General features: G+C 37.8%; 1 protein-coding gene across 3 annotated transcripts in view; it reads left to right on the top strand.

Moving 5' to 3' along the window:
- pdzd2 (PDZ domain containing 2) overlaps window positions 1-15,659 on the top strand; it is a 58,995-nt gene that overhangs the window by 13,601 nt on the left and 29,735 nt on the right. For 2 of the 3 annotated variants that reach the window (XR_006251010.1, XM_043239713.1), the window contains exon 3: window positions 14,771-15,260. Coding sequence is in view for 2 of the 3 variants with exons in the window: in XM_043239713.1 (XP_043095648.1) it covers window positions 14,771-15,260 (490 nt within the window). In the remaining variant the exon portion in view is untranslated. Of the gene's footprint in view, window positions 1-5,446; window positions 5,839-14,770; window positions 15,261-15,659 lie in introns of those variants that run through there. The other variant, XM_043239714.1, reaches the window with a different exon arrangement.

Below are 15,659 nucleotides of genomic sequence, written 5' to 3'. Positions count from 1 at the left end.
GCATTGTGTGATTGATATATGATAGGAAGTTTTGCAGTGTTCACACAGAATCTGCTTTGGGACAACTGATTCCCGTACGGATGGACGGCAGGATACAGACAGGGAGGAGGTTCCTGGGAGTGGCACGTGGTTTTGACCAAGAATTGAATTGGTCTTCACAGACATATCATTTTCTCAAGCTAAAGAAAAGCTGTTGATGTCAAGACGTCTCGGGAAACAACGGCTGTATTTCTTCTTGTTATTCTGATATGGGAGCTCACTCAGTCGGTTTCCTTTTAGTAAGCTGCTTACCCTGCGTAAGACCTGCAAAACAAATCAATGCATGTGCTTCTTTGTAGTTTTTTGTTCTGTTAACATGTCCTTCAGGGATGATTTGAGACCAGGATAACTTACTGCTAATTACTGAAAACTGGCAGGAAAGAATAATGTAAGCTGGTCTGCCTATGTGGATGAAATTTATTTTTAGACTTCAAGGGAGGGAGATAGTTTGTCGAAAAATTTAAATTGTGTCATCATTTATTAAGCTCTTCTTTCTTCGGTGAAATATAGAAGAACATATTTTTGTTCAGTGGAAGGCAGTGGTCATGAAATCTTTTATGTTCCGCAAAAAGAAGGAAATTCTTCTAGGTTTGAAATAAAATGGGAATGAACCGTACCTTTAAAGCTAAACTTACAAAAAAACAAACTACTCCGCACGTAATATAAGATAAACATACATATATGAGAATAAAAAAATAGAATGGCAGAAATGTTAGCATGTTTTTTATGTTTTTTATATTTGAATAAAATGAGACTTTAAAATCCACATATTTTGAATAGAGAAGATAACAATTTTTTAAACTGAGAATTTGTACACTTTTATCTACCAAGTGAGCTAAATTTCAAATTATGGGTTAAAAATAGTAATATTATGGTAAAACAGAAATATTACAATTAAAAACCTGTTGATTTATTTTCTTGTCTAATGTAATTTATTATATAAAGTATATTAAGTTGACTTTTCAACCGCCATTTCTCCAGTCTCATTTAACATTTATTATTATCAATAATAATTTATTTATTGTTATATATTTTTCTGGAAACTGCACTTCATTTTTGTTCAGGAAAGTTTAAAAGCCTAGCAATTCAATTGTCAGGCCTGATCCATTTAATGCATCCTTGCCAAAAAAAAAACAATTCTTACAACGACGGACAATGAATGGTGTTGAATTGGTGAATGGTAGTGTGATTCTGATTTGTACCCACTAGGCTTCAGCATCAAGCATCAGCCAGCTTAGAATTTCATGCTTGTGAAATCTGCTTCAGAATCTCTCCTGAAGACTCCACAGACAATGTTTCTACAGGTCTAGCCTCGCATTAGTTGTTTCCTTCCTCTCCTCACACAAACCTTTGGTTAAAAATCGGTCGAAGGGAGTTTTATGAGTGTGCCTCAGGGCAGTGTTTGCTCATTACTGCATTACTCTTGTTCCCTCTCTCAGGTATAAGGCCTGAATCTGTAAGAGAACGGTTTCAGTGGAAGGTCTGGTGTGAGTGCAGAGAAAAGGGTTGGACACGGTTCAATAAGCAACGGACCGAAGCTTTCAAACACAAAAAAAAGAGACACATGATGGAAACTTTATTTTTCATCAAGTGCTTTTCATGTTAATGATTTCAATGCAAAATTTCTGGGCCCACGAATGCAGCTCACCGCAAAAGGCCTTGTCGGTTTAATGTGTCTTCTTGTAATTTTGGTCCCGCTGTATTTTTTTTCCTTTAACAGCCTGGCCCAGCATCTGTCTGTGGGGAGCATGGAAAATAGCTCAGTGGCACTGCTCCAACCGGCCCATGCAAAGTGTTCTCCACGTGGTCAATGAGAGAGCATCGGAGAAAACAAGGAACGATACGCTGATAGCTGTTCATCTTGAAAGCTTAAATCAGCTGATCCGTTTTAATATTAGCTCTATACATTCACTTAACTGATTTCCCCAGAGATTTAGTGATCCAGAAGCCACAAGAATCTGGGAGGCTATAGCACTGAGGTGTGAAGAAATAAAGGATTGCACAGAATGAACATTTTCCCTCCACGACTGTTTTTACAGACATATACTGCGTCAAAGTGATTAACTGTATTAGACTATCCATCTGTCCTATCAAAACCACAATGAAACATTATGCATTCGAGTTCATAAGCCTGCCTAGTTGCTGTCAGTATAAAGATCAAAGCGTTTTAGTCTGTGTTTGCTTTGAATTGATTCTCAGAGTCCTGAATTGGCAGGCCAGCTCTTTGTGGTTGGTTAACTTGCTGCTTGGATGAATGAGAAAAAAAGACTGCCATCTTTTCCCTGGCATTAGCTATGTCTGAGTTTGCACTTTTCTCACAGGCAAAAGAAAGATTTGGCTTTTTGGTTTTTTAGCGAAGAGATTGGTGCCATGTTCCCACAGTAATGGATACGAGCCTCTCAAATCAGGCACTGTGGTCTAGTTAAAACACACAGTGCAAGAACGTTACTTGATTAAAAATAGCTTGTAATCATCAGATCAAATGTTTTGTTCTCAGTTGTTTGTCAATTATGACCAGAGGTACTTCCAAGATTGTGAGTGCGTGAATAAAATATCCATTAGAACCGTTTAAAATAACTAAGGATAAGAATTTAGCCATACATTTGAATTCGATTTTTTTTTTTAGCATCTCATGCTCATATTTTTAATAAATGGTATTCTTTTTTAACTTTTTATCCATCAAAGAAAAAGTATTACAGGTTGCAAAAAATATTAAGCAGCACAACACTGCAACGCCGATAATAAATGAGCATATTAGATTGATTTCTGATGATCATGATGACTGGAGTAATGGCTAATGAAAATATAACACTGTATCATAGAAATACATTTGAAAGTGTATTAAAATAGGAAACCAATATTAGAAAATGCCATAATATTTCATAAGCGTGTGCGTGTATTATTTGCAGCATAAAATGACTACGTTTACTACGATTGGCCTTTTAATTATTGCTTATAGCCACCATCATAACATTTGTGGCATAAAAAAAAGCCACATGATGAATCAGAGTTCGTCAAAATTGACAAAATTTGACCAATATTTGTAAAACACCATCAGGGTAAGACACGTTACACCACAATAGTGCAAGAAACGTTAATTATTCAACATAAATTGCAACACAAAAACATAACTTATAAAAGAAGAAGATACAAAACAGTTTAAATATAAAAAAAACAAAACTGTGACAGTATTTTACAGTAAACCTGCACATTATGTGCTGAGTTCAGCCTATGATAAAGTAGGCTAACTTTAGTTTTAACTAGCTTTTTATTATATTGTTCTGTTAAAATAATACAGTGCACAATTGTTAAAGAGATCTTGAGATGGCAGATGATATTACTCAAATATCATGTTCATCTGTCTCATATTCCTAAATGCACTTGCTTCAATAGAAGAATGAATGTCCAAATCATTTGTCTGCCACGGAGCCCCCAGATTTCAGTGGTCACAGATGGGCCTGAGGATTAGCTCTGTGCAATCCGGATATTCAGGTAATACTGTCTGGTTTGTGGAACATACCAGTTTGAAGCCCCTCAAATGACATTCCACCGTGTCTGGCTCTGTGATTTTCAGTCATGCACTTTGTGGCTTGTTTCGTGGAAAGCGGCGCTTTTCTACCGTTTAAATATCTTGGCTCAGTCTGAAATTACGAAATTGAATTGAAAGCAAGTGAATGTATAAGTGATTCACGCATGTCCTATTTAAGATGCTATAACACAAGGTTTCAGCTTAATGTTCATGCATTATTTTTTATTTGAAGCCCTTATTTTTTATTTCAGTTTAACATGTAGTGATTCTGAGGCGTGATTTCTCGAGACAGTGACTGTACAGTTGTTGTCCACTAGAGGGCAGTAGGACAAAACTTTCTAGTTATTCCAGACCTTTTACTTGCACTAAACTAAACTGTGTTTAAAGTCTGCTGTTATTTATATCAGCATGTCAGCAGATCTCTGTAGTGTGAAATCGTTTAGTAGATCATTATATAAATCATTGATTTGAACCATATGCCAGCCATAGCTTTGTGTTTTACGGTTATTTTTTCCTCATCTCTGTGGAAATAAAAGTCCGTTTTTAATGTTTTAAATAAATTTGAGCACTATGCAGGAACTATATTTTGGACTTTTTGTATGTGCATGACTGTTAGAGATAAAAAACTATTCCCGTATTTCTGCATGTTCTAGATAAAGAGCAGCAACAGCAAAAGATAGATTCAGTCTCTGAATATTCTGGAAGGCTATAGAGCGCTGTGAATGATGCTACTGTCTTTGGGATTTCTCCACAAACCCCTCAGAGCTATGTAAAGAATGTGTGCCAGACTGCTGCCGCGACCGGATGTCTTTTATAATGAAAACAGGCTTCAGGAGGAAACGCCCAACCAGTGCAGGCTCAGGTGCAGTCCGTTACGATTTACGACATTTATTCATTTATTTGATTTATTCATAACCCGGTGTAGACACCTTTTTCCCTCAGCAGTAAATGAACTGATTTTTCCATCTGTTTTGTTGGAATATTTTGATCCCGCCAGGAGGGAGGACAGTAAAATGAGGTTGCTTTTCCAAATCTGTCTGAATGCATGATCAGAACTAGAGACTTAATCATGAAGTAGCTTCAGGTAAACCTGCTCACCTCCTTTAGAATGACTGACACTGCTCAAAGTCGGTCAAATCTGTCACCAGACCAGACGAAAAGATGTTTAAAGTATTCATTTCATTCCACGTTTCAGTATAGGTTATCATATAGCAGCGAGACAGTCTTTGTTTAATAACTTTCTGTATTAGAAACTAAACAGCATTGCACAGACATGAGATGAAGTGTGTGCCAGGTGTATGAAATACATCATGTAAGTAGACAAGTGGTCAAGTGCAAAGACCGCAAGTGTGGGTATTTGGACAAGGCCAGAGTTTCCTGCAATAATCCTCACTACCGAATCAACAGTTAGACGAGTCCGATTCCCTAAAGAAAGACTCTTGTGAGCCGGTTCTCTTTGTGATTCACTAACACTTGTGAATTATTCAGAGTGTTATACTTATGCGAAAAGGTTATTGATTTGAACGTTATTCTCTGATTAAACGTGTTATGTTGAACTTTATGCTCGTGATATAAGGCTATTTAGTTTAGTAATAAATATTAACGTATAAATATCATTATTTGGCGACCGCTGTTTGAATTACCTCAAACATTTTCAACTAAAAAAGTATTTAATGGAACCCATACAGAAGTCGAAACCCTAAAAGACATTCCTAATCATTGCGCCATTCAAATGTTGCCTAAGTAGGCAGCTGACTAGAATATGAAACACCGCCACGGTGTTTTCTTCTTGTGACAGTGTACCCGAGATTGACTGTGAGCGTCTCTCTTCAATTGGGAGTTCGAGGAGGGGGCGGGGCGATCCCAGTAATCTCTCAGCCGCTGAAGTACGAGGCGCTGGATGGTGTATAATGGATCCCAGACGCGCGTGCAAAGTTTGCGAGCGCCGAACCGAGACGCGTTTTCGATTGACAACCCCGGAGGCTGAGCCCCGGACACTGTCCGTGTCTACGACAGGCTGTCCTGTGAAAAAGAGCAGCCATGGACTTTAATCAAGCGCTGAGTAGATCACATGAAAGGCGCGAGTCGCTGGAGCTGTTCGAAACATTTTCATGAATATACAGCGAAGTCGCTCAGGGACTTTATACGGATGATTGCAATAATTATTGAACTCACGGGAGCTCGGCGCGTGCTTGCTGTCGGGAACTGACCTTAATGATGAAATGATGATGATGATGATGACGACGAAGGGGTGCAAGTGATCGTTTCAGGTACAAAACATAAAATTGCTATTATTCCTTTTTTAGGCTATGCCTATTAAGCTACTTAAATGTTGTAAGCTGTGTATATTGCTTAAGTGAAGCTTTCGTTTTGGAGTACTAAGAAATAAAAATCTTACAGATTATATTCATGTGTTGCATAGGCTAATAGGTATCAGACTGTCAATGATATGTAAGGGGTCAGTTTTAATAAAAAAAAAAAAAAATTGTGCTTCTTATTTTGTCACGTAACTGGCAATCCCTGGTCTGACAGTATGTTTGTTGAGGAAATGCATATGTAGGTTAAACATAAGTATACTTATCTCTCTTTATCTCTACCCATTGAATCTGGTTGAATCTATGTCAATAGCATTTGTTCACATACTAAATCATATTGCTCATTATTGGCAAGAATAATAGATAATTAAACAGTTCTGTTTTGAATTTTTTTCCCCCATAAAATGGCACTGATTTGTATTTAACGTGTTTCCTAATCTGTTATTTTTTTTCCAAGATTCTAAGTATCTGCTATTATCTTCGTGTCGCCTTGTGATCTTAACTCTTAGTGGATGAAATCAAAAGGAGTCCATCAGCTTTGTGAATGGAAGTGTTCTAGTTTTCTGGGGAAGCACTGTGTAAATAGAGACTATAAATCTACTTATCTCTGAGTCACATAAGCTCCCCAGCAGCACACAAAGAGGGATACTCTATGTCCTCGCGTGTCTTAAACTGCTTTCTGAAACTCATTTGACAGGCTCAAATTTATGAATGAACAAAAAGTGCTTTGGCCAACTTGCTGCACTGAATATTCTCTCCTCAAAATGCACTGCTGCAATTCTACATCCCGAGTCTTGAGTAATGTTTACAGAGGGGAATGGGGTTGTGCATGCTATATTCTGGAGAATAATCCAACACTTTTTTTTTTTTTCTTCTTTGTTGATGTTCTGTATGAATTATATTCGCACTGCTTTGAAAGTCAGAATCCCCATACTGAACACACTGTCAGGATTTGGCGATGAGTGTATCCCTGAATTCCTTTGAGCCCCAAAGGGAATAATAGATTTGAGCAACCAATTGGAACATGTTTTGTGGTGGCTAAGATCTATTTAAAGCAATGGGTCATGTTTGGGTGGTTTGACTGTCCTAAACAAACCATTTGTGTTTTGCCTTCCACAATCATAGTTTAAAGATGGATGACCATATGTCTCTATATGATAATCTGAGTCAGGGGATGTGGTTCTTTATTTCATTATTTTGTATGCACTACTGTTCAAAAGTAAGATTTTTTTTCCAATAACATCTATTAAAAATCTTACTGACCTCAAACTTTCAATGATAGTATACGTATGTGTTTTTATGGGCTGTTGAAGAAGTTTGACAATAGTCTGATCTTACATAATGATGATTCGTCAGTTTGATAACAGATCACCATTGAAAACTGGATTTCCTATTTTAAATAATCAATATTCGGAGCTACAAGTATAGTAAACTATTTTGAAAACCAGTGTCCCAACAACCTGAATCACAAACTCTCAATTACGCATTATACAAGAAGAACTGCACGCATAGAAGAAATGAGAAGCTGACATCTGTCTCTCCATCTGAGAGCATTCAAATACAGAGCCACTTGTGGTGGGCTCTATTTCCCCTCCGCAGACTTGTTCATGGGGAGATTGCTGACTGAGGTTATTCCTTTAGCTCTCCACCAAACTGAGGAATGTCTTTACTACAGTACGTGTGTATGGCAGCAGTCTTCTCTCCTTTTGTAGCTTGGGAGGATTAAACAGTTTAAAATTAAATCAGGAATCTTGAGTTATTTTAGTGTAGAAGCATAAAATATGACAGCAACAGGTGGATGCTCAAATCAGGATACCTTGGTAATCATTCGGGATGCACCGATAACCATTTTTGTAGAATCAGTCCAATCCTGATACCAGCCTGACTGACCTAATGCAGAGTTTGTGTTTTTATGGAGTTTAAGAATAACACAGAATAGTACACGCAATATTGACGTTGCAATAACTCACCCAGAGAAGAACGGCAGTATACCAATACTGAGTGCCAGTTTAGCACCTCCCTAGTAATTATTTTATAGGATTTCCTTTAGAAATATTACATACCCTAAAAAGCATAGCTGTTTCCAGTGTCTTGCGGTTAATGAAAATAGAAGTGCAAATATCTGTGGCTGGACCCTGAACTGCTTGTGAGGAAAGGAACTTGTTTGATTTGCCCTTTTGGGGGAATCATGAGAATTTATGGTGCATATTTTAGAGAGTTTAGCTTGGATTATATTGTTTATTAACCCTTCACTGTCAGTTTCTATTTCCGTGTTTTTCCATCAGAAATTCACATCATTAGCTAAACAGCCCAGAGAGAATGTGATTTGCTTAATTTTCTGGCCAGTATTGGCTCTTTTTTTTTTGTCCCGGATGAAGCAAGAGGGAAAGAATTTCACACAGTAGGCTATTTAAAAGATTAGTGTGAATGTTAGAAATTTTGGGGTCATGTGTAAGAAGATTGGTTTACCCTGTCTAAGCTAAATTCATACAGGCACTGTTTGTGAATGACATGAATCTATTTGATATTTGGTGGATTTTTTTTTTATATCAACGCACTTGAAATTCAGTTTACGTAAAACGTTCATGCTCTACTGTGGTCCATCAAACACTGTTGCATTTAACCATTGCAGTTTTTTACAGTGACTGCTAAATTACTGTGCTAGCAAGACTTTTCGGGCAAATGTCACAAAAATATGCTTTCCTTTTTAAACTTTTGTTTTTACTGTTTGGTTTATATAATATATTTTGGCATTTTTAAGAGTGATTTAACTTTTAAAATAATTTAAGGGCAATACAAGTTCATTACAAGAATCAAATGATCTTGCTCATGTCTTCACAAATAAGCTTTTGGAATATGGTTGTTTGTTAATCTAATCGTTTTTTTTATATATCATTAGCTTATTGTGACGTATGTTTCTTGCAGTAATTTTAAGGCACTGAGCTTAATCTTAATCCTGTTTTTCAAGTGCTTGTTGTTAATGTGACTGCTCATTCACATGTTGTTCCATTCAAGTTAATCACATGACCTGACGGTTTGTTGTGATGGTCAAAACATTCAATGTGATATCTGGATCCTGAAGCAAAACCAGCCGAAAACCACTAATGCAGTTAGATGGATGCATTTGAAGAAATGTCAGTGTTTTGGTTTTGAGTATGTGCTGAGTCAGACCTTTCTGATTGTTTTTGATGTGTCTTTTGCACAGAGCAGTGGTCTGTGAAAAGTTTCTATTTCAAAAGAGTTTTGGATCATTATATAGATCTCAGCTTGGACACAGAACTACCAAAACCTGAGTTTTTGCTAGAAGTCTGAGCAAGACCTTTAAACACATGAAAATGTGGAGCTGAAGCAGCATCTGGATAGAAGTGCTTATATAATATTTCATAATAATCATTGATATCAGATGTCCATAAACCAGAATCCCTTTATATAAACTGGCTCCTATCTTGACTCTTCTTTTCTTTTATGTGGCCACCAATCCATTTATTTTATTGCCATATCGCATCTTCCAGTTTCATTACACAAATCATAACGAACACTAGACTGTGGGCGTGAAGTGGTAGAACAATTTTCTTCTTTCTTCCCTCCACCAGACTGATGGAATTCACCCCATTTGGCTGGAATTCTAAAGTGCATCTGTTTAAAGACTGAAAGCATTATCCTGTCATTGAGCCATTGCTTTACTCCTGTCCTGATGATGACCACGATCAGGTCCTTTTCATTCCCTTCTTGCCCCCCGTAATCCAATGTCATAATATGACAAAATATCTTGTGCCTGACCCTCAATGGTATTTCCGTGTCAGTCGTTATGGTTATGGCAAATAAGGTGGAAAAGTATCTAAATCTAACCCAAGAAATGGGATTTCCTTACTTGGCCTGTCACAGTGTCAGTTTATTCTTGCGAGTATGCAGGATTCGTTGCAACATATGATATCCAGGTGCACAATTTTATGCACATCTGCAGTCGCTTGGCTCAAAGCCATGGGAAAAGACTTTTCAGGAGGTTTCAGCAGTGGATATAAATGGGCGTCTTCCCAACTTGACGTCTGCACCTTCGATGCGATTCACACGTAGGCGCCACTTTGAGACATCTGCCAAATCCAAGATTGCAGAAAAGCAAACATAGTGCTTTTGAAGGAAGACGTAATTCTCTGTTATTTAGCCAACAATGTATGGGAAAGGTCTGTGGCGTCCTCCGCTCGACAACTACAAATCACTCTGCGTAGCTCAGAGAGACTTTGAGGACTTCCAAGACCAGTCCGTGTTGGTCACCGTTCTGCTTAAATTATGCTTGGCTGGAATAGATGGATTTCCCTACTGCAGCTGTGGTTTAGTCTGAGAGAGGCAATAGAATGCAAGCCTGTTGCTGGGCTTCTCTGAGACCCATTAGCTTTTACAGCAGCTTAAATTCCTTGTCTGTGTGCCAGAGTTGAGATCATGGCTTGTTTTGTTTTGTTTTTTTTGTTTGTTTGGTCTTTATCAGACGCTGATTTGCATGACAGGTCTTCAGAAGAGCAGGTTTTTATCTCATTTTTCACTTCGGTTGTTTCTCTTGAGCGTAATAATGAGCATGTGTCTACTTTGGAGGAACACTGATATGGGCGATCGCTTGAAAGCTCTCCATCAGTGCATGGCACACACCTGCTGAGAAACCTTTTTTTTTTTCTTAACCATTCTACTTCATCCACGTTCCTTTTTTTTCCTTCAGTACCTTCACTGATATACTTTTTTCATCCCCTGCATTTTGCGCTGTGGTTTTCATCCATCATTCTGCTTCTGAGACGCATATGGTAGTTGGCTGAATGTTTGATCAGTGGCCTAAATGAAAGGAGTTTATGGCTTTTGATTGATATGAGGTTGATGAGCACCATTACAGTGTCTTGTTATATCACTTTATTGTGTGGTAATGTAATGTTTATGTTGCCCTCTGCTTATGATCCAGCATGTGTGGGTTGGCAAAGCTTGAGTTAAATGGTCTAGCAAAAGTAAGTAATGACACGGACTGAACTTACATCATGACATCATGTACATAAATCACGTTTGGAGCTGCACACTCATTCACTGCAGACTTGAGACGCTCCTGCCCTTTTATTAAAGAGGCAGTTCACTCTAGTATTAAAATTGTCATTATTTACCCTCATGTTGTTCCAAACCCTCTTAACATTCTTCTGTGGAACACAAACTCAGAATTTTTTAAATTTACTTTCTGTAGAATAAGAGTCCAATTTAAAAATGATGAACAAGCACCATTAAAGGCTCAAATGTAGACTATATGGCTTCAGAACGAATACAGTAGCCAAAATTTTATTTGTTATTCACTGAAAATATCTCCTCTGCATCTCACACCTGTAAAATCTCACACCTTCTGAGATTTAATTTTTCTTTGTTCCTCCACAATCAGCCTCCATTTTCGAGTGCATCACTCACATTCAGAAACCGATGGAAAGAAATGTCCCTGCCCAACATTTTATCTTTTTTAAAGCAGTTACTGACGTTATGTTCTGTTTAATAGCAACTTCTAATTTTCTAAAAAAAAAAAAACATGCTCAAATATTTTCACCTTGTTGTGTCTGTTTTGGCACAGTGTAATTGCAGGTACACAGGGTGCAGTTGTTGGGACATGCACACCAATTGTCCACTTGTGATATATGTTTCGTCATCTGTAGCATTGTGAAGGTTTTAAGGGCTACAAGTAAGATGATAGTGTTGCAGCATGCAATAAGGTTTTTATGCATCTGAGCCAGACAAAGTGTCATCTATCTGAATCATTTGGAATGTAGTGTAACTTTTCCAGTCTGCCTTGAGATTAGGACTGTCATCAGAATCCAGGAAAGCAGATTTGGATTTTACATGTGGCAGATTTGTGCCAAGATAGATTCGGTTGAGTTATGTTGAGATGTTTTCTACTTTTTCCATTGATTTTCATGTGGGATGATTTTTTTGTCTCGAGTCCCACAACATTACAAACGTTATTCTTATCAAAAAGGGAAACTCATGGAAAACAGAATCGCGACAGAAGTGGGTCAGACACTTTTCATTATCAGCTAGATGACAGAGGGAAAGAAACACCACAATAAAGGAACTCTAGAAGCCCGAAGTCCATTGAACGAAAACGAGACCGCAGCAGCTTTAAAGCTTCAGACAGTGTGTCAAACCAACAAATATTAGAGATGTGTGCTGTTTTTTTTTGTTTTTTTTTTAACCTGAAAATACCTGAAACATCCAAGCAAGCATACTGTCAGAAACTGCATAAAACTGCTGCCTTCTTCTTCTTCAGGGAATTTTGATCTTCATCGACATTTCCTGAACATTCCTCACTTTGTTGTATTTTTAACTTGCCAGTATTTTCAGTCCTTGCATGTTTTAGTTCCAGGAGATCTAATATGACTGCATTTGCATACCCCATTGATCCTCATCTCCAGAGAGGATCAGACCTGAAGCTATCATGCATGTCGTTTATTTAAAAACAGCTCATTGCTAATTTTGAGGATGAATTCATATACTATGTTTGAAACATACATTAAGAGGCGACTAATAGATATACACTGATAAAACTGGATGCACTGTAAAGATGTCAGCAAGCAAAGGCTGTGTCATTAGACTTATTTTGTAATTGCTCTGTGTCTCTGTGAAGAAAGTGTTTTGAGAACTTCTTTTAATGACCTAACTGAAAACATTAGCATGTACTTATGATACTCCATTCATGACACATTTAATCACGCTCTTTCTCTCCAAAACACCTAGACTCTCTTTCATTCTTTCATCTCCTCCATTGTCTGGCTCGCTGTTTAGGGGATGTAAGCAAATGCTTTGTTTTGCACTGACAGTATGGCTAGTCATTGTCATAGAAAGTCCACTCCCCCATTCTATTGTACTGCTGAAAGCTTGGAAAACTAGGGAAACAAATCATTCAGCCACAGTTAATTAGATCTGGTCGTAGCACTGGATGTAGTGTTTCCATCATATTTGACCCTGGGACCCTGACATCAGTTGAACTCAAGGTGTGTGATCTTTTGACTTAATATATATAGGCTGGATAGTTGTTCAGCAGTTTGTCTCTGACTCTGTTTAGTCTGCTTTAAAAGGATTTTAACCGAAATATTAAGATCTTTTATTATTTCTTCATTGCAGTGAGATTTCAAGCTTGTACTTTCTTCTGTGGAACACAAAATATTTCCATTGTATGGACAAAAACACTAAGGCATTTCACAGATATCTTCTTGTGTGTCATATAAGTTTGGAATGACGCGAGAATGACAATGTTACGACTAAATGTTACTTTAAGGATCTGTGGATGTGATCAAGCATTTAGATCAGTGGTTCCCAACCTTTTCTTGTTTGAGGCACCCTTGGAAAGCCTTTCAAAAGTTCCCGCACCCTTATAAGGAAATATATATTTAAAATCTCCGTAGCTTTTTTATTATTATTTATTTATTTGTTTCATTTCGAGAGTTTGCATGCAACAACACCTTATACCTAGTCCTAGATGATATGAGAATACTGTTTACACTGATTCTGCCATAATAAAAAAATTTTGTTGAAATTTTGGCGGCACCCTCAAAAGATCTCACGGCACCCCTTAGTGCCGCGGCACACCGGTTGGGAACCACTGATTTAGATACATAAATCCTTCATGCTTCGTGCTTTGAGGTCACCTTTTATATGGCACCATTAAAACCAAACTTTGCTAAACAAGCAGCACAAATGATTAACTTTGATCATTTTAACTTGTTAATGTATAATAATGTTTCAGGTCTCAGCCCAGCTGTTCAGTATACAGCTAAATATGTCAGTCTTTATGAGAATCACATGAGAGAAGAGCTGAAATGGCGATCACATAAGATAAGCCTGTGAAAGTGTTTTCTTGCTGCTAGCAGTTAAACTTCTAAGTTACACTGTCTGAGTGTCCTAGGACATGTCCCTGAGGTGCCATATATCACTATATCGGTATATCAGTTTCTGTCATGACTCTGTCTTTGCACTTGTCTAGACATGGTGTAAAACATGCTCCGCACTTTTTTCCGTATCACTGCCCTTCCCTATTTTAAAAATCCAAGATAATCATGACAGATTTAGAAACTCCTTTGTTTGCTCTCTGAATTATCAAGCGTAGTTCACACAAAAGGAACATTTTGTCATTCGCATTGTTCTTGTATAGTTTTATTGTATGTTCCTCCATAAAACAGAAAAAGGTGCAATATACAATGTAGTTAAAAAAAGGTTGGGCAAAGTTTTAATGCTTTTGGAAGAAGTCTCACCGAGGCTGTATTTATTTGATCACAAAGACGAAAAAAACAATAAAAACAGTAACGTTGTAAAATATGAATATAAATTTAATGTATTTTAAAATGTAATTTATAGCCATTACCTCATGCTTCGATGTCACACAATCTTTTAGATTGTCAAGAAAGATTTATTATTATTAACAGTTTGTGTTGCTGATTTTTTTAAAAATAAGTAAATAAATCTCCTGTTTTGATAATAAAGCACCAAAAATATGTCATGAAAGTAGACCAAGTGACGTTTGTTATATACTATGTCTTTTTAAGTCATACAATAGCCTTGTCTGAGAAACAGAACAAAAATTATGCTATTAATCTTCCAGTGGGTCATTGTAACCAGATCATTGAACTCAAGGACCAGATCAGATGTATAAACAAGAATTTGAATTGGTTTTGTGGACTGCATGAAAATAGCTGGTTTAACAGAACCCCAGCACCTCTCTCATAAACTCTTTAGAATGTATAAAGCAGAGCTACAGTAAATATCAAAATTTGTCATTTAGTTTACTTCTGTGGATGCACTTTGATGGACAACTCTGTAATCCTCAGTTTTCAAGGAGACATTATTTGGATATTCAGTTGGATAATTGTTTTTTTTTCTTCAGTTACTTGGCGGACCAGTGCTGGAATGGAGGCTGCATCTACCTGATCATGTTGCGAAGAATTAAACGCAAAGCTCCTCTCCCTCCATGCAATGGCAGCGGGGGCAACTCCGTGGACGTCTCTAATGAGCACCGGCGCAATGTCTCCTCCGAGCTTGCAGGCAGCCCCACACAGAATGGACAGAACGGCAAACGAACTCGCAAATTTGGCGTCATTTCCCGTTCCTCATTCACTCGCGACAGCAAAGACAGTAAAGATAGCCGGGACTTTGAGCATGAGAATGGCTACAGCTCCATGGAAGCAGAGGTCACGTCCCCAGAGAGCAGCACCCCTCAGGACACACCGACCGATGAGAGACCAGTCGTTGGCTCCTCAGTGCTGATGTCCAATCACATGAAGGTGGGAAGCACTGCCACCCTACCCAGCCGGTCCCACTCACGCCTGTCCGAAAGTTACAAAACTGAGTCGATAAGCAGTGAACCTTCCGGTCAGGTAAGAAATAGAACAGTGAGAAAATGAAATGTTCATTAAATGCATATTAAAATAAGCAAAATTCGAAAGCACATATTGATATATTCTATATTAGAATGCCAAAATGATTGTGTCTGGGGAGTAGTTGCACAAATTATGGCCTAAAATGTCTCTACGGGAAAAAAAAAATCTAAGCAAACAAACAGAAAAGAGGGCACTTGGAAACGCCCTTTAAGTGCACATATTTGAACGTTTGCGCAATATGCCGTTAACTTTGCTTTGAGGTTGAATGAGTGGTTGGTTGATGCTCATCGTCTAATTAGAAGTTTGGACCCCACAGTGTGGCTTACTACAGATGTTTCCCATTTGATTCTCCATTGGGACCGCTAGTGTTCCTTGGAGCATGTAAGCCTTGTGACA

This window comes from Puntigrus tetrazona, chromosome 5 (assembly GCF_018831695.1).
Source record: "Puntigrus tetrazona isolate hp1 chromosome 5, ASM1883169v1, whole genome shotgun sequence".
Taxonomy (NCBI): domain Eukaryota; kingdom Metazoa; phylum Chordata; class Actinopteri; order Cypriniformes; family Cyprinidae; genus Puntigrus; species Puntigrus tetrazona.
Note: the sequence above shows the minus strand (reverse complement) of the source record. Positions and strands in the feature narration are given on the sequence as shown.